The 18,988-nt window shown below is 37.6% G+C and overlaps 1 protein-coding gene across 1 annotated transcript; it reads left to right on the top strand.

Moving 5' to 3' along the window:
* Positions 1-1,022: 1,022 nt before the first annotated feature.
* Positions 1,023-18,698, top strand: LOC136247618 (uncharacterized). Its single transcript, XM_066039389.1, has 5 exons — positions 1,023-1,162; positions 6,941-7,080; positions 11,855-11,914; positions 13,995-14,678; positions 17,605-18,698. The coding sequence occupies exons 3-5, from the start codon at positions 11,863-11,865 to the stop codon at positions 18,294-18,296; spliced, it is 1,428 nt and encodes a 475-aa protein (XP_065895461.1). The 5' UTR covers positions 1,023-1,162; positions 6,941-7,080; positions 11,855-11,862; the 3' UTR covers positions 18,297-18,698.
* The last annotated feature ends 290 nt before the right edge of the window (positions 18,699-18,988 follow it).

Below are 18,988 nucleotides of genomic sequence, written 5' to 3'. Positions count from 1 at the left end.
AGGTCCCACCCCATCTGTTTCTTTCCAGTTCCACTAACTTATAGTACCAAAAGTATGGCTGGTTAGTATGACATGGGTTGCGCTATAGCATATCAGCTAGGATGGACATAGCTATAGGGCATCTGGTGTTATACCGGGATTTTCCAGTCTTTTGTTGTATGTTAAATAGATAGTTCATAGCTATGTACCTGACTATAGACAATACCATTGTCATAGTCTACTGGAACTCTTAAGTGTCTTTACAGATCTAGAGTTTCTCTTTAGTCTTCAATTTACTCCCTGTAACAATACAATATAAACAATTTTATTTGCATATAAACTAACTTTTGATATTTTATTTCCATAAGTAGAAACTACGAGGACTTGTATGCCTCCAGTCTCCTGGATGAGTTTATACCGACGTGATCACAGAGACACCATCTAAACTGAAATCTCAACAGTCATTCTCCAAGGATATTGAATATACCTTGGGTCTGTAACTATTTAATTAGGTAGAGTCGATGCCGCTGAACCATATTATTCAAATAATGTTGACGCATGTGCTCAATGTTGCCAGATAATTGCTCCAGATGTTCATGTGAAAAAATAAATTTGTTCACTGCAAAAGTTCATAAATCCAATATTCACCCTCCGAAAACCAGCATGCACCAAGCCCACATATTATAAATAGGTGGATCTCTGGGTTGTTAGTAGGGAACTGAAGAGCAAAAAAAGCAAAAAAGGTCGCAGTCTGAGATATTGCCAGAAGTTCATAAAAAGTTCATAGATTGTTTCAGGTTCACAAACAAGACAAAAGCTTATAACTAGATGTATGCGGAACTTTAATCCACAGCATGGCAACACTGCATGCGCTTGGTATTACGAGAATAATGGACAGTTGGTGGCCGGATTCTGTGTCCTATCACAACGATAATTGTAATATGAAACTATTACTTGTCGTGTCTTTACAGTATCAACCGTGTACAGCCTAATGGTTTGTCAATAACGTAACTAACGGACTGGGAAATCCCGTATGTTTATTGACCACACCTCTATTGTTTACAACACTTTTGGCTACTGTACACTCTGTTGGAGTCTTCAAACCGTCAAGCACGCGAGACTATCTTCGTTTGTTGCGAACTGAGAGGAATCATCAGTCAAAAGGAAACTACTACCGTGTATGGTAAGTTTATCGATGTCCGCGGCAAGTTTATCATTACCGTACCGTAGTGTTGCATGTTGGAGAAAGATATTTCTTATCTGTTGTAGCTAAATAGTTTTCACGTGTATGTGTGATGCCTTTGTGTAGCGTAAGCGACTTAATCGACCAAGTTATAGAGTATACTGCATTTCATCACGCAATTGTGACGTATGAACTTTTCGGTTTGAACCATTAAATTTTTTTTGAGAGCATTGCATAACAATTAAAATGGCGGTACACCGGAAGTCATTTATAATCCAATTAAACGTATCCTCTACAAACTACAGTTCTAGCACACACAGACCTTACAAGTTACTGTACACACTGATGTTTGATTGCAATTGAAAGAGCAAGGTATCCTCTACTATCAGCTATAAATTCAGATAAGCGAGCTCTTTATTTGCTGTGTTACATCACAAGTTACCAGCACCTTCGAAGTAAGTATTTGGCATCAACCTACAATAAACAGAACAAGTATTAAGCCACTATAATTGCAACACTGGATGTTAGTACAGACTACTAGCTAGTGACCAATAGCACAGAAGACTAGGTAGCTATTCCGCAGAGTTGTGAAACATCACCTGTACTATTCACTACAGCCACAGAAGCCGTTTCTTTACATGATAGGTCACTACTCCTACGTATATTACATAAGCCAACACAAATACAGAGGTCTAACTTGCTAGTATACTAAAGAAAACTGATGCAGAAGTGCTCTACTCACCGTTTAGGATACCCACAAATGTGACTGAATTTGACAAAACCTGGCTTCGACGCACAAAGCTTCGTTAGGAGATATGTGACCGGATCTGCGAAAACAGGACATAATCGCATTTTTCCGAATTCCTGTTTATTGAATATTTATAATCTATATAGCCAAGTGTACCCACTGGCACAATTTCAGCTTCATATGCCAAACACTCTGGGAGTTACAACCCTACAAAGTAGTAACAACAGAGAAATCGATTTGTACAGCAAGTATAGGGAGAATAAATTACAGGCGCTTATACAAATGGTTGTAACTTACCAACGGATCGAGGTACAGAGCTAAACGTTTCACCATCGTGTTCGCGATGAATAGAGGAATAAAGTACTGGGTAAGTTTGTCCTTTACTCGCCCTTCTTCACTGCATACAACGGCAAAATGCATGAAGAAAAATCGATCGCGTACGATCGTTTCAACATGACGTAAACAAACGCTCATAACTTACGTGTCCTTGGGTCTACTGCAATGAAACAAGGATTGTCCAACTCCTCTTGAGCAGGCAAATAAGATGATATCCAGGTTTTCATTGTTAGTCCTTTCCTTCACTAAAAAAGAGGCGTTAAAAAAATTTATGGAATTTTTCAATAATACGCAAGTATTTCACCCAATGTATTCAATGCTTTATACTGTAAATTTAGGCTTGTGCGATTATGTCCCTTTTTCGCAGATCCGGTCACATATGGCGTTTTTAGGTAATCATTGTGTAGTAACTTCCCAGTGCCTATAGCTGTGCAAACAAAATTTGCACCAATTATTCATCTATTTACAAGCTATCACTGTGTGGGTGTATAAATTTCTGGTACCCAAAGTATGCCCTGCTTTGGGCAACTTTTTTCGAGCGCGTAATAATATCACGGGTGGTAGTAATAGGGGTGGTGGGTGGGCTTAATATAGGAGTATAAAATGGAGCAAGAAGACAAATGGAATCCAGAGGCCAAATGTGGGCTCTCCATGGCCCTCAAATCACTCCAAATTGATTGAGAACACTATTGGCGAGTTGTCTGCGAAGTCCCAGCTCACTACACACCATTACAACAAAGCCATGGTCATTTAATGGCGCCAAACTTCCACTCATGGCTTTGACAGGGTCGGAAGAAAGCTGCTGCAGAAACCAGACCTGCCAGCCCTGAAGGAAATACAGAGTGGAATATGATAGTGTGTTAGACCAGCAATCTATTTCTGGCAAAAACGTAAGTTTGATTTTGTGTGTGTGGAAGCCGGGTTATATGAAATCCAGTCACAAATTATCCTTGCCACCAAACTTTTGCGTGAAAGATGCGAATCATCATAAAGAAACATTCTTTGCCACTCTACTTACTTCTGTGACTGTCTTCTTCACTATTACTTTCTAAACAATAACAAATTTCTTCTTACTACAAAGCCATGCGCTATAACATGCATCGTGGAATCGTACATGGCCGTGTAAACTACTCACATGATGCAATAAATGAATTCTTGTGGTAACATTATGGCTTGTTTTTCATATGGCTTCCATTAGCTGAATTTTGTGTATTCTGTAAAGCCATACAATGTGCCACAAATATTCATTTATTGCATCATGTAACTAGTGTTTGCGTGATAATTAAAATGGCTGTTGCACATGCTGATGCCCATTGCCTTGTAAATAAGATGAAATTTGTTACTGTTTTATGAACATTATTAAAGAAGACATCCACTAAAGTAAGTAGAGTAGTCTAGAACCTTTGTTCACTGAGATTCAGGTGCTCCGCATGAAACTTTGGCGGCATATGTCATTTGTGGCTTTAACATGGTATGTTAGAGTGTTAGTACAACTTTCTGCATCAGTTTTGTCTAGTATACTAATGAGGGAAACCTCTATATTTGTGTAAAATAAGTGACTGGTATTTGTAGCAGGGCCGCATGTCGAGAAAAAAAGGTTTTTGTACCGCCTGTTGAAGTTACAGCAGGTTTTAGACTATTTTGCGGTGACCAAAAGGATTTCATTATGCCATAGCTATGTTTCAGCCTGGAGCTTTGTTGATCATGCCCTGCTTATGCTGCTAAAGAATAGATTCCACGATTTACCTTGCTGTAACGTGCAACGAGCTTTGCGTAAACTGACGCTGAAAGTATTTTTTTGCATGCTCGTATAATCGGTTCTCTAGCATTGCTGTCCAATCTCCAATGACCGTATAGACCAGCATATAGATAGAGGAAGAACTGGTCTACAATCTGGTTGTGTTCACTTTAGCGTAGTTCTCCAGATCTGCTTATAACTGAATTTTAAAAATATCCTTCAAACCGGAAATTGTGAGGTAACTGCCACCTTAACAAAGCAGTCCTTCATCTCTTAGGTCACCAAATTTTAATTATCTATCATATACGGGCTATTAGCATGGGGTAACTACTTCTGTGATTGACAGCACAAAGTGTGATTTTGTATGTAACTCCATGATGCCTCGTTGTTTCTTTGTGAAACTTTTATAGGAGGTGCAGTTCTTGGATAACTCTGCTACACAGAAGTTCTACGAAGATGAGGCCAACTGGCTTCCTGCTAATAATTTATTTAGTACGCTCTCCTTGACTTTTTGTGCTAGCCTGTGTGTTTGTTTCTATGTAGGGTTCAAACGAATATTCTATTATTCAAATATTTGGTGACTATTCTAATATTCAAATACCATTTTGGGTATTCAAATAATTCGTTTCCTAGGAAATATAACATCAGATGTACAGTACATGAAAATTCTTGATCTCACATACAGCTCTCTGTAAGTGATCAAATCATTTTGATTCTGTATTGTATTAAGGAGGCATATTGTATAACAGGATTATTGATATCCCAATCACATGTACTGAAAAAGAATATTCGAATATTCGGTAGTTGTGAATAAAGATTATTCGAATAGTAAAAACCACTATTTGTTTAAGCCCTATTCTCATGTGTTTGACTTCAACTAATTGTTCCAGATGACGGGTGGATAGGAACTTGTTTTTAGCAAAGTAGAACAGGTACGTGCTGATTAGTTGACACGGTTTAATCACTTGCATTTCTTAACGGGTATTTCATTCTGTGATTATCGGCTAATTGCTTGTTTCTCATGTGTTTGAGTTCAACTGACTGTTCTAGGCAACGGGTGAATAAGAACTTGTTCTTAGCCGTTTCACAGGTCCTTAGTACTCACAGAGAATTAATGTCTTAGCAAAGTAGAACAGGTATGCACTGATTATAGTTGACACACTTTTGTTTCTGAATGCACTGCTTTGCTGTGTAAGTTCTTTGTACTAAGGTATTTCATTCTATGAACACCGATGTACTATCCTGTGTGCCCAATTGGGATTGGTTGCTTAGGGAACTTTACACCTGCAACACTGACTGACATATATCGTGCATGCAAGTTACCATCCAGAGCTATGAAGTCATTGTTTGATCAAGCTGCCAGAATTGCAGTATCCTGCTCAAACAGAATTTTCAATGCTCGCTCCTCAGAACTATGGGATCTGTCAGATCTGGTAAACTAATCAATTCTAATAATTGATGTATGTATGTGTGTGTTTTATTTCTGCATGTGTGTGTTCACCTTGCCAGGGCTCCAGCTGCTTTAAAGCTTCTTGGTACCCCTGTGTCTAGGCCCCTTATTTGTTTCCTGTACACTTGTCTTAAACCATAAAAGGCATATAAATCAATCAATCAATTAAAATCAATTGTTGTAGAATATTAGTACACCAATCTATCAGCGTTGAAACCGGGTCAGGTCAACTGGGTCACATGTTCTCCGGGTCAGACCCAATTTACAAATTATCCGGGTCTGACCCGGATTGGATCACGTGAGAAATGAAATTGTTCATTTGACGATGTGGAAACTTATAAACGCTAGTTGCGTAGCTCTTTCATGAGCCACGCCCACTTATCACATTGCAAACATACGCTCACCCAAGCCCATTTATTAGTAAGTGCAGTCTGTAGCACGAAACTGCTGTCTGCAAGCTTATGTGGAGCCACGCCCACTAATTGATTATTGTATGAGTTGTATATAGTGTAGTCTTGCAGCAGGATAAGTACTTTTGTGAGCCACACCCACTTTAATATATTGGGAAACTGTAATACTAGGTATGCATGAAGCCACACCCAATTGCTGTCTGCAAAATCACAGTAGCTACGTGGAACTAAACCCACTGACTGATTTTAAATTATAAACTTATAATTACCGGCTTAGTTATCACATAACTACTCATTTACTCAACACGAATCGAACCCTAGTCTCGCTCGCTCGAAACAAGCTCTTATCGCATGTCTCGGCTTTCATTAATCCGGGTCAAATCCGGGTCAGTGGGTCATCCGGGTCGGCAGTAGTGACCCGGTTTCAACACTGCAATCTATGTGCAAAATTATAATAGTTTATGTTTAACAAAAAAAAAATTAATGGCGTCTTCTTTGATTGATTTCCCATAGCTACAGTGTACATCATTTCATCTTTATGAAACAAACTACTTGCATAGATGACCACAAATTCCATAAAATGAATAGAAACAAGTATAAGAAAAAAATTGGAATTTTGAAGTTAAACTAGAGTAGGAATCAACTAGAATATAGTGCACCAATGAAAAGTACTGAAACAAACTTGAGTTAGTATATTATGACAGCAAATTACTGTAACAAAAGAAGTGAGTATCCCTACTGTGCATTTCAATTCAAGGCTGGTTGGCAGGATAGGCAAGGTGGGCCATGGTCCACCCAATAATTCCTGATATTTTAACAGAGTAATAGCTGCATGCCATTCTGATGCCTAGTTTCCAATTGTCTGACTAGTGTTTCTCCTTGTGCAGCTGCTGTTGACATTGTTTGTTGTAGTTGTAGTTGTTGTAGGAGGCCATTCATGATTATGATTGTTATCTCACACCATGGACCTTGTAAAGTAACCTGGCCTTTTATATTTATGGCCTAAATTTAATTAGGACTGGCCTCAACGTAGGTGACAACACATGTCGATATTGAACTGGACAAACCATATCACCATCCTATATACTACTTTTAGGTTTCCGACGAGGACGTATGGTTTAAGGAATCACTCTTGCCAACATTCATGGTTTACAGAATTTGTAGAGTTTTGCCACACTTGCCAGAAGGCTATCAGGGAGAAGAAAATACGTAGCTTAATAAGATCTGATCAAATTTGTAAGTTTAATGTTACGTTAATATTAATTGGTTTGTTAACCACATTGCATTCAACCAGCAGCTTTCAACTTGATTTTCAAACTGGAAAGATGAACTGGCAAAACATTTTAACCTAGATACTAGCTAATTACGTTTACCAAATTTTCTGTCAAAATGGTATCCTAATTTTCATTCTCAAGCATCTAAATTTCAAAAAATTCTGCCCTCCCCCAGATCCCTAAAGGGAAAAATGCTTCCCATTTGGCAAAATACTTTGCATTTTGCAAGCACAGTGTGCAGTGACTTTTACCCCTCTTAAGTATATAACAATTTGGCCCACCCAGTGTGAACTGGCCCTATTTCAATTACGGAAACTCCACAGCACAGTATGGATATTCACTTCTTTTGTTACAGTAATTTGCTGTTATAATATGTGACTGGGCCTGCGATAATAGGGAATGTGGGCACATGATTTTTTCCTACTTTTTCACAATTCCATCACTCATAACGTTTTGTATCATTGTGGTATGGCATTGCAATTTTCAGCTCTTAGTGAGCATTTAATTGGCATCATGATGCAAGTTACAGAATGGAAATATGCTTTTCCAGTACTGCCTGTAGAGTGATGGGATGTAGTTTGTACCCACATGCCCTGTTTTTGCAGGCCCGGTCACATATACCAACTCAAGCTTGTTTCAGTACTTTTTATTAGTGCACTATATTCTGTTTGACCCCTACGCTAGCTTAAATTCCTAATTTTTTCTTATACTTGTAATATAGCGTATCGTGTGATTGTAACTGTACATTATTTGGTGTGAACACGTGTATGAATGGTGAATGATAAGTTGCTCTGAGTCATTACACTGGTAGCAGAGGATGGCTGTATGACACATCAGTTTACCAAAGCCCTTTGCTAGTGGAAATGCCAAGGATTGGTTTTAGAGATCTGAAATTTGAAATATGCTCAGGTCGGAAAGCTGAGGACCAAGTGATTAAGCTGCCAACATCACTGGAAAGAGAAGCTCTGGCTATTAGGCTGGAGCTCAATATGGAGCAGCAGAAAAACTATGAAACTACCAAGAAGAAAATACAAAATGCTTAAATTAACATGTGTTCATATATGCCTAAGAATAGGCAGCTGACTTAGGTTATGCAACAGCTTGAGAGTTGAGACAATGTTAGAGAACAGGGAATTATTACACATAATAAAAGTCCTTGGATGGCTTCTGTAGTTTTTGTACCTAAAAGGTCAGACCAGCTAAGAATATATGTAGGTTACATAGAACTGAACAAACGTACCACCAAAGATTTCTATCCACTACCACTGCCAGACAAAGTGCAAGACAGGCTTGCTGGGTCCATTATCAACCCTTGACTTGCACAGTGGGTATTGGCAATTGCCAGTAAATACAGCAGATAGGGAGAAAACAGTATTTTGTCCGAGCCCTGGTATGGGACTACAAGAATTTTTTAGGATGCCTTTTATGTTAGCAGGTGCTTAAAGTTCTTTCCAGCATCTAATGGACAGGGTTGCCGTTTGGTCCATTCAGACAGTATAGAAAGACATGCCCAACATCTGCTCTGAGTCATTACACATCTCTCGACAATACCAGTTATCTGTCCTCCACTTTGCTTTTAGCATCATGCTTTGTATTCACTTCACTACTACAGTAAGTATGAAGTATTGAGATCTTTGTTCATTTACTGAGTAGTGTTTGTCGACTTCATGAACTTATCAATACAATATGATGTTTAGCCGGGTCTATGACACAATTGAAAATCTCAAATCTCATTGGTGACTTACGATTTTGGAAGTCTCAATGTTAAACGGCTTCTGCTCAACTACACTTTATGGGTCGTGACTACTGTTTATTAATGCAATCATGTATGTAGATTACTTCAGTTTTATAATTTCGTATTTGTAATTGGTGAATTCTAATTACGTTGCTATGCATTACTAAGAAAGCGCTATCCAAACAAACCAATATATTACACACAGGAATGTTGGGTAGACTTCTAAAGGGTCTGGCATCTCTGGATGCATTCCAGTGAAGTTGTAGTATGGCAAAGAATGTTCCTAATCAGGGGCGGATCTAGGATTTATAAAAAGGGGGGACTAACTCAAGGTACTAATCTCTTGGGTAGAGGCTGGAACTAGGGGGGTCTGGGGGCATGCTCCCCCCAGGAAATTTTTGAAAAATAGATGCTAAAATACTGCAATTTGGAAACATTTCTACATAAAATTCATAACATTTTCTGCCTGTAGATATTTCATATACTGCCTTTAGATTATAGGTATGGCTCTCTAAAGCATTTTGTTAATCGAAATGTTTGGGTAGGTACAGACAACCAAGTACATGATGCACCCCTCTCACAATTGCACAACACTGAATAGGTGCATGTTAGAATAATAATGTTGAACGTGGAAAATTTTGAAATTTGAACAATACAAGATTGAATCTGAGATTATTTTCAATTGTGTACCTGCATTAAGTATTGCCATATATATTAACTACACAAGTGGATGAATGAAGCCCTTTAAACAAACCAATGCACTTCATTGTATGTATAGGTGCAGGCAGATTTGGAAAAATTCCATAACAGAATGAACTACATGTTTCCAGTGAATGTTCTATTAGAGAAGTTAGCTGACTGCTCTATTAGAGTATCTCGATCTTTTACACCTCCAATGCTGATCCGGGTCCTTGTTGTATAAACTTTAGCATAAATCCACTGATAATACCTTGGAAAGATGTTTATAAGGTGGTTTTATGAGTATTTGTATTATTTGTGATCATATAATTATGCTAAGACAAAATTTCATTATAATACTCAGCATATTGATCAAGTAAAGCCTAAAAAATGAAGGGGGGGGGGGGGGGGCTTCAGCCCCCAAAGCCCCCCCCCCCCCACATCCGCCCCTGCTAATGGGAAGCTGTATCCCAGCTTGGTAGTTGTAACATTGTACACTGGAACATTGACCAGCTAAGTATCAACTCTCTCTGTGTGTCAGTATGCGTGCGTGCGTTTAGGAGGGGGGCGTGGGCACATGCAGTGCGCCAATGCGCCGCACTGGGCAAAAACCACCACATGCGGCCCGGCTATGCGACCGTGAAACAAGCCAGACATCACCCAGTGATAACCAACCCATCACCCTGTGGCTGAGCCACCCAGACTGGCTTGTGACATCATATCAACCATGAATAGTATTGTTTACCAATGGAGCAAATAGTCAAAAATGTAAATGAATCTGTGTTCTGTATCTAGTGGTTTTGCAAAACCACTTTTTCTTAATCTAGTATATAATGTGTTTGCTATTTGTTCTCATCAAATACCACTTTAAGTGTATAGCTACTGTGTGAAAAACCAGTTATTTTCACAAAACCCTTTGCTATAAAGTGATGAAAAATACTGTACGCATACCATAAAAATATTGTGTACGTTTTAATTAATAAAATGTATGCACCATCAGAATTCACCTGTCCATAGAGAGAATTTTGTTTTGTGTTGGTATGTACATACAATAAGGGACATATGAGTTGTGGGAGTCCATAAAGGGCATACATAGGTGAGTGCAAGCAACCTATTGAGTTGACCTCTGTACTACTTTAAATTTTTGTAAGTCACATAAAATACTCTAATAGAACATACACTTTAGGCTAAATACTCCAATAGAGCAGTCACTTCCACAGATCGGATAAAAGAATGTACGGATAATTGATGGCCACTTAATGAAGGACCACTGTATCTAGTTCAGTTGGACTTCTTAAGACCTATAGAACTTATTGTTATGCCCAATGGTCATCAGCTTCAACTGTATTGATATAACAGTTTTTTCATACAACTTTCACCATAAATATGTGTACTATGCATGTAGTGAATGTATTGCTTACTTGTTTGTAATAATTTCTTTTGTCATATAAATGGCATTTTCCAGAATTTTTGATGTGTATGTTGTATCTGCTGTTTCCAATCATCTATTTTGGCTTTGTTTTCTGCATGGTAGATATGCTAAGATATGACACTAATTTGTCATGGTTATTTAGGTTCTTTATTATGTATTTTTACCACCACATTTAATACCTTCCTAATGCATATAGCATTATGTGACCGTCTCAGCAAAAAACCCGACTTGTTCGCACAATTAAAATTTTTTTTATTATTCACTCAGCAATATCAGCAGTGTCCAAGGAATGGACCACCACAGTTTCAGCCTTCTGTAGTTTTGGAATTATAGCGATAGACAGTAGGAAGAGCAAGGTAATCGATTTGTACAGCAACTATACTGAAAATAAACTGCAGGCGCTTACATTTGCTGCCATAACGTCCATTTGGATTAGCCTACAACGTTGCAATTTGGCTTAAAACGTTCACCATGGATCAGCACATCAGCCAAGGTATAGCATTAGCCCTGTAGTTACGTACTTGCACATATGGATATGAAGGAGGTTTGGTAGAAGAAACGATGACAATCTTGTTTACGTTTACCGCATCGTAAACAAACGCACATGACACGCATACTGTTGGAGCTAGAAAAACGAAACAAAAATTGTTGAACTCTCCATGAACATGCGAATAAAATGGTATATAATTTTAATCGATTTGACTCTTCCTTCTTCGAGTACTGGCCCGATAAATACTTGCATAGTTTTTGTAGCATGCGTAATTTTACGAATTATTTTTAAATTTCGTTTTTCTCAATACGCATGCTTGTGCGAACAAGTCGAGTTTTTGCTGAGATGGTCACATATTATGCTACTGATAGGTATATTCTAATGTGTTGCTTTTGTTTCAGATTATCAAATGATTTTTGAGTTAGTATTAGCAGTCCAGTTAATAATGAGTTTCTTTGGAGGTAAGTAATTGAAGTTGCATGTTCTATGGGATAATGTTGTTGGTGAGTCAAAATTTAGATACAGTGTCTTCTTATCTGATTAGGGCCAGAAGGATTAAAGCATGATAGGTAACCAAAAGTAAAAAGCATTAAGCCAGCATAATAGGGACGATTTTCAACAAAAGTGTGCAATACATGTATCAGAAAAAAAGCAAACAATGGAACACAATTCATAAACTGTTTTCTTGGTTGGTAATTTATGCTTTGCAGAAATAAGATTAAGATACTCCAATATATACCAGTCACATACTCTAATACTACAGTCAGGAAATGCTAATAAAACAGTCAAATCTTGAGCCATTATCTTGATTTTGAATGCATATTATTCATAGGCGGTGGAAAGGAGGGCTTAGTGGGGCTTATCCTGTCCTCATAATGATATCTTGTCAAAATTATCCTTCTTGGAATGGGGCTGAAAACTGTGAAGAAGATTGATATACTTCAATAGAAAGCTCAAATATCCTATTAGAATAGTCAACATGCTTCATAAAAATTTAAGTAGTTTTAAAACAAAACAAGCAAAAAAAAATGTCAATAGCTGGAATTAAATTACTTACCTCTTACTTGAGAGTTGGTGTTTTACCACTGTACCAAGTGCTTCCAGTTGTCTATAAGGTTATTTGTGTATTGCTTATAAGTACTGTGTTTATTAACCCTTTATTCAAAGACAACTGCAATACCTTGTTTAAAATACTTTTGACTAAAAAGGTGGTATTTTAGGTGGCGCCCCTCAGAAGCTGTAGCCATTTTAGTTTTTAAAATGTCTCAAAGTTCACCAGAATTATTTTATAAGTATAATTTTGGAGCATTTCAACGCCCCCCACACCCCCTGCTGCCAGAAATTTTATACTGCAGTCAGCTCCCTCTCATGTCATCTACTACCTCCACCACTAATTGTGAGCATAATAGGCTTCATTTTTGAACACTGCTCAAAATCATAATAGAGTTTGAGCTGTTATGAAACATTGGACCTCCTTCCCCGTGTCAAATAATGTCCCCCCCCCCTCCCCCAGAAAAAGATGTGTTGATCCCTCCGAAATATTTTATCCCCTTATAATCAACACTGTTTTGTACGCATCTAAGGGAGTCCAGATATTTCAGCTGAAATAAAAGAGTGACAGCCAAAGTTTTGGCCTTTTGTCATGAATGGTCTTGGAGTTACTGACAGTTGGAACAAACTCGATTTGTACAGCAACAATACAGGAAGTAAATTACAGGCACTTAGATAATCGATCATAACTCACGATTGAAACAAGCTATGAAGATGGGACTTGGCTCAATTTGTGCAACATGAACTGGCAGGTCAATCAAGGTATAGTGTTTTCCCTTTACTGCTCCATGTTGACAAAGAAGAAGGCCATTCCAACCGAGAAATGACAACAGTAAATGCTGTTTTTACCGCATTTTAAATAAGCTCCCATAACTCACATATCCTTTGCTATGCGAACTCAAAACAAAAATTTGTTTACTCTCCATAAAGAGATGAATCCATTGGTGTATAGGGTTAATTGATTTGAGCTTAATTTCAGTGCATATGAATGCAATTTAAGTGTGCAAAAAATTTTCATGTAGCATGCGTATTTTTAACAAGTGTATTTCAGCAAGGTTTTATGGCAAAATAGAATTTTGCAAAAATGGCCAGTTTTTGTTCAGCGGGTCACGTATGTTAATTGTTTTCTGAGCTAGGATAGCTACATATAAAAAGCCTAAAAATCTTGGAAATCAGTGTTACTGACTGTAAATCTCGCAGCATCTTTTTCTTCTGCTGTACAGTAGCTCGGTTTTCAGATGGTGAGGGTTGATTATTTCAGCTGAAATATTTGGCCCCTGGTACAGCATGTGATATTGGCAGCTCTTCCAGGGGGGATAAAATATTTTAGAGGGATCCAAATATTTCGAGTAAAAGTAGACTGGTTTACTTTTTGGGGGGTCCAAATATATTGTTTCATTTGTTTGGTAAGATTTAGTGTGTATTAGCACAGTTGACAAATTTGCTTTAGTTTCATTCAGACTCGTTTTCATGTATTATTATCTACTACAGATCATGTAGAAAAAAATGGTTCACCTGTTATTAACCTTGCACAGTGTATACGAAAGGAAGATGTATTGCGTAATCGTGGATCACTTGGTAGGATGCTAAAAGTATTCATTTATTATGTCGTAACTGTGAAGTCTACGACTGGTGAGATAAAAGGAAAACTAGAGAAGCGCATTTATAACTTCTCATGCCATCTAATCACCTATGGATTTGATGTGAGGGTAGACTTGTTCTGTGACCAGTCAAGAAGATTTGACAGAGCTGCTTGGAGTGATCGTGAACTTTCACAAGCTGACTGGGTGATATTTGTCTGCTCCAGATCATCATATGAACTTCTGCAACTCTCAAACAGTTCAGAACATTCCGCTGCTTATACCTCTTGTCTAGACAGAGAAACATTAAACAATATCACTGTATTGAGAAAAATACTTTACAATCGGCTTTCAATTGATACCTCTACCAGAGTCATTCCAGTAATTTTATTGGAAGAAGATAACAACATCACTTTTGTTCCTCCTTCACTACAAGATCCTCACAATATTCTCTGTATCTTTGAGGATACTCCATTTGATTATGAAAAACTTGATGGTCATTTTGAGAGGTTGATTTGTCGAATGGCTGTCATCAACAGGGTAGCAATAAATAATTCTGGACAAAACAGAGGATATACCAAGCTGCCTTCAAAATGTATGCTTTGTACTAGTTTGTTAGTAATATTAGTGTTCCTCTGCTTTTCTCTGAGCTAGTAAACATGTCAGTTAGTTGCACATTTTTGGTTTAAAACAACTACATAGGCATGTGCCAGCTGTGGGTGCATACCTGAAAATGTGACCTGCTTTGCGATAATAGGACACGTGGGCACAAACTACACCCTATCACATAGCAAGTCATAAAGCAGTACTGGAATAGAATATCTGTATTTAGTAACTTTTTTACAAAGTTGATTAAATGATTAACAAGTGCTCGAGGTATGTGGTCATAGCTAGAGCTGGGAAATATACCGGTATTGTTAGTAATCTGTGATATTTTAGTCATACCGGTTTTGATACCAGGGACATTGGAAACAGCTGAAATGGAAAGCTGAAACTGAAAAACTAGAATTGGTCAAAACTTCACATTAACAGGTATCTCCCACCCGTATAATAAGACCGCCTTTAATAAGACAACCTCATTATAGTAGTTATGTCAAGTAGGACCAACAAATATGGCCAAGGTGTACTCATAATGTAATAAAGTATCAATCAATCAGTCAGTACTTAAAAGTTAAAATGACAGCTGTAGGGTTGTACAAAAGGATATACTATCATATCATGCCAAGACCTAAAGTCCATGGTCATGTTGTTTGTGGTAATTTGTACCTGAGGTTTGCTGACCTACCATGGGTATTTGGTGCTTTTGTTGAGGTAAATGGCAGTCACTTTAATATCAATGGCTTTTACATTAATACCATGATATTTAGTAATAGTGTGATACTATTTATGGAAGGTATACCATTTGCTATTTTTCAATATTGCCCAGCACTAGTCATTGCTTAGTGGCATTAAACGTTATTTGTCATGACAGTAGGCAAATTTTATGTTCCCTAGCTCATACCTTATTTTCACAGGCCCAGTCACAAAATGTGATATGTTTGCATTTATCTATACCGCACCTACTTGCGAAGCAAAATGAAAGCTATGTACATTGCATCCCTGTAGGTAAGCATTCTTACCCACTGTGCATGCGTAAACATACCTTTTCAGACTTGCACCCACAGCTGCCACATAGGTAGTAGTTGTTTTTAACTGTTCTATCAATACGATATATAAAAATGTGCAACTAACTGTGTAATGTCTTGTAGTATGGGTATTACTCCAGTCAGCTCACATTCACCTGAGCCCCGCCAAAAACACTCATATCAAAGAGGTGAACGTAATGTTCGTTAGGCTTCCAATGATTTTGTACTGGACAAGCATGTTTAAATCGTTCATACTGCATCACTGCTGTAAATGTATGGGATATTTTAAACCCTCATAACTCACTTATTCCAAAGCCTTTTGATAAGAAGTACCAGCATTTAAAGGGTGTTGCAGCACTACCAAATGCAGGGCTCAACCCAGAATATTAACCTAGAGGAGGCGAAGTAAGTCGCTCCAGATTCTAGGGGGGGTCTGGGGGCATGCTCCCTCAGGAAAATTTTGAAACTTTAGGTGTAAATATACTCAATTTTCGTGAATTTTATTGTGATGCCATTGAATATTAACCATTGGATTATACAACTTTGGGATCAATTAAACCTTTCCATTTCTCAAGGCTTTAGGTATAAACCTAGGGGGGGGGGGGGGGCTGTGCCCCCTCCCCCCCCCAGATTAATCCCTGAAATGTTTGGGTAACTGGCTCATGTAACTTTACCAGAAACAAGGGTTGTCAACAAACTATATAAAAGTTACACATTTTACTGTTGCTTTATTGCAGGACTGGCTTCAATTACTTTGGCATATTTTTCAGAATTCTCTGCCAAATGTATGTTGTATACACTTTTCCTTTAGATGTACATGCCATGGTAGTTTCACATGTTAGTAGAAAGTTCAGATTGCACATTAAAATAGCCATCATGCATCTATAAAACAAAACTATCATGTAATAAAGCAGATGGCTAGATTTCAACCTTCATTTAAGTCATTTTCAATCATTGACAATCTGTAACTGGCCAGACAAGAAAAAAGCAAGTGCAAGAATTAGTGTAAGGACCTATTATCAAACGGTACCTATTATCGAACAGTAAAATCACGTAACATATTCAGAAGTTTACAATATTTTTCCGCATACTTGTAAGGTGTTTATATGGAGAATTCCAGTATTGTAACCTATTCTTAATGAATTTTCCATCCTTTAGAGTTTCTGTGTGGACATCACAGCAGTCTTGATACCGATCGCCACTGAAAGAAAAAGAACGCAGAAATCGTCGTGATAGAACTATGTACAACTCAAGCATAAATTTGGCGGCAGAATTGGCTGACTGTTTATTGTTTTCCCATGTGAAAGATGTATCTACAAAGACTATACAGAAGGGGTTGATATTGATATAATAATTAAGAGTGTGTAGCTTGCACTGAGGTCACCAGAGTAGAAAAGGTGCAAAAGGTTTGATAATTGATCAACGGAAATTAACGGGCTTTTGATAATAGGTACCGGTGTTTGATAATTCGTATTAGACGGGATGCAGAAATCCACTCATAACACAGACACTAATCAGATACTATTGCTCAAACTTATGTGAGGTATTCTACGAGAAAGGCGCTACCTCCTGATGGAAATTCGAGGTTGATACTACTTTCCTGGAGATATTTATGAAGTAAAGTATAAATCTTGTTTGATAATTGGTCACTTATGCTAGCTAAATTCAGAATAGCCTGAACACAAAACTTTTCAATGTCATGGTTGACCAATGTTACAATATTATTGCAGTAAATAATTTATATTAAAGATGGTAGGAAGATACCTATTCTTAACTACTGAATACCTTTGTTTGTTAAATGTCTACTATTGTTGTGTACTATATTACTTTTTTGGAAATGCACAATCATGCTGTATGTACGTATATTACACATGCTGTATGTTCTCACACATACAGATACCGAAAAACAAGAAATTAGAAGAAATGGGGAAAGGTACAATGATACGCACACTACTTGCAGGCATGCAGAAAATGTTTCTGTGCTACCAACAACCCCTCAGAATTCTCCACAACTATTCTATCATCAACATCATCCACAACAGCAAAGTGTGTCCCCCAATTACACATCATCACAACACACAGGCCACTACACTTGTCACTCTACAAATGAATTGATTCAGCAGTATCCATCTCAAACACAGTCATACTCCAGTGTACCATACTCCAGAAATGATTATGTCACTACAAATGAAGTTAAATCATCTTATCATCATCTGTGTAACTATACCCAAGACCCTCGTGCTTTTTATTATTCAAATAAAATATCTTCAGAAAGGCTGAATATTGCTGATGGTCTCTCTGATCATAATGTACCAGCCAACAGTCCTATTCTATGGGAATTGTCACAGGAGGTAAAGGAGTGGAAATTTCTTGCACGAAATTTGGATTTGGAAGAAAGAGTTATTGAGGAAATAGAACAATACACAATCCCTAACAAAATGAGGGATAAATCATTACGAGTATTCACAGAGTGGGTGAACAGTGCTTTAAGACCAACATGGAAGGCACTGGGAGAAGCCTTACTTGAAGCTGAATATATATTACTTTATGAGAAGTTGCTTGAACTAGTGAAAAACCATACTATTTAATTTTAACATGGCTATCGTACTATATACATCCTTCTAACGATTTGTTTAACCTGTGTTTTACAGACTATCATTTACCAAGAAACTGTATAGACATTTTGTCACACTCTAGTACCTGATGACGTTGCTCTGTCCTCCAATCTCCCCGTCCTCATTGTATAATTTTATATTGTGTAATGATGTGTAATTTTTGTGTGTATTGTATTTGTGTTGTGTTTGAATAGCTCTTGTAACTGTGTATTGTGTTGTGCTTTTTTACTTTTGTATACTTTTGTGGTTATTATTATTGTTTTTGTATACTCTTGTATGGAAGAATGGCTATAGAGGTCAAGTGATATTTTCTTTAGTATCTGCAGTTAATTATGAAGAAAAAGGTGTACATTGAGTGGACAAAGCATGCCAACCTAGAATGGTCTGGGGGCATGCCCCCCACCCCCAGAAAAATTTTGAAAATTGGGCTCCAAAATAATTATTAAATTTGAGAGCATTTTCAGCACTTTTTTTGGGACCTACCTGGAAGACTGATTCTAATGATCTATTTATCTGTAGCTCAATAGCTATCAAGCATTTTAATATGTATATATATACCACACCTGTGGTTGAGATCAAAAGTGCTGCGCTGTGGTATATAACTGATATACCAAGGCAATTTTGCAAACTGAGGTATATAAGTGATATACCATGCTTTGTGGCTA

The sequence above is a fragment of the Dysidea avara genome, chromosome 2 (assembly GCF_963678975.1).
Source record: "Dysidea avara chromosome 2, odDysAvar1.4, whole genome shotgun sequence".
Classification (NCBI taxonomy): domain Eukaryota; kingdom Metazoa; phylum Porifera; class Demospongiae; order Dictyoceratida; family Dysideidae; genus Dysidea; species Dysidea avara.
This window is presented reverse-complemented; position numbering and strand designations above follow the sequence as displayed.

What these genes read in the sequence shown, in the direction of transcription:
- LOC136247618 (XM_066039389.1), top strand. Translation starts at nt 11,863, where the DNA reads ATGATTTTTGAGTTAGTATTAGCAGTCCAGTTAATAATGAGTTTCTTT. An exon ending in AATAATGAGTTTCTTTGGAG is followed by an intron (nt 11,915 to 13,994) that starts GTAAGTAATTGA and finishes TATCTACTACAG; the next exon opens with ATCATGTAGAAAAAAATGGT. An exon ending in TACCAAGCTGCCTTCAAAAT is followed by an intron (nt 14,679 to 17,604) that starts GTATGCTTTGTA and finishes TCACACATACAG; the next exon opens with ATACCGAAAAACAAGAAATT.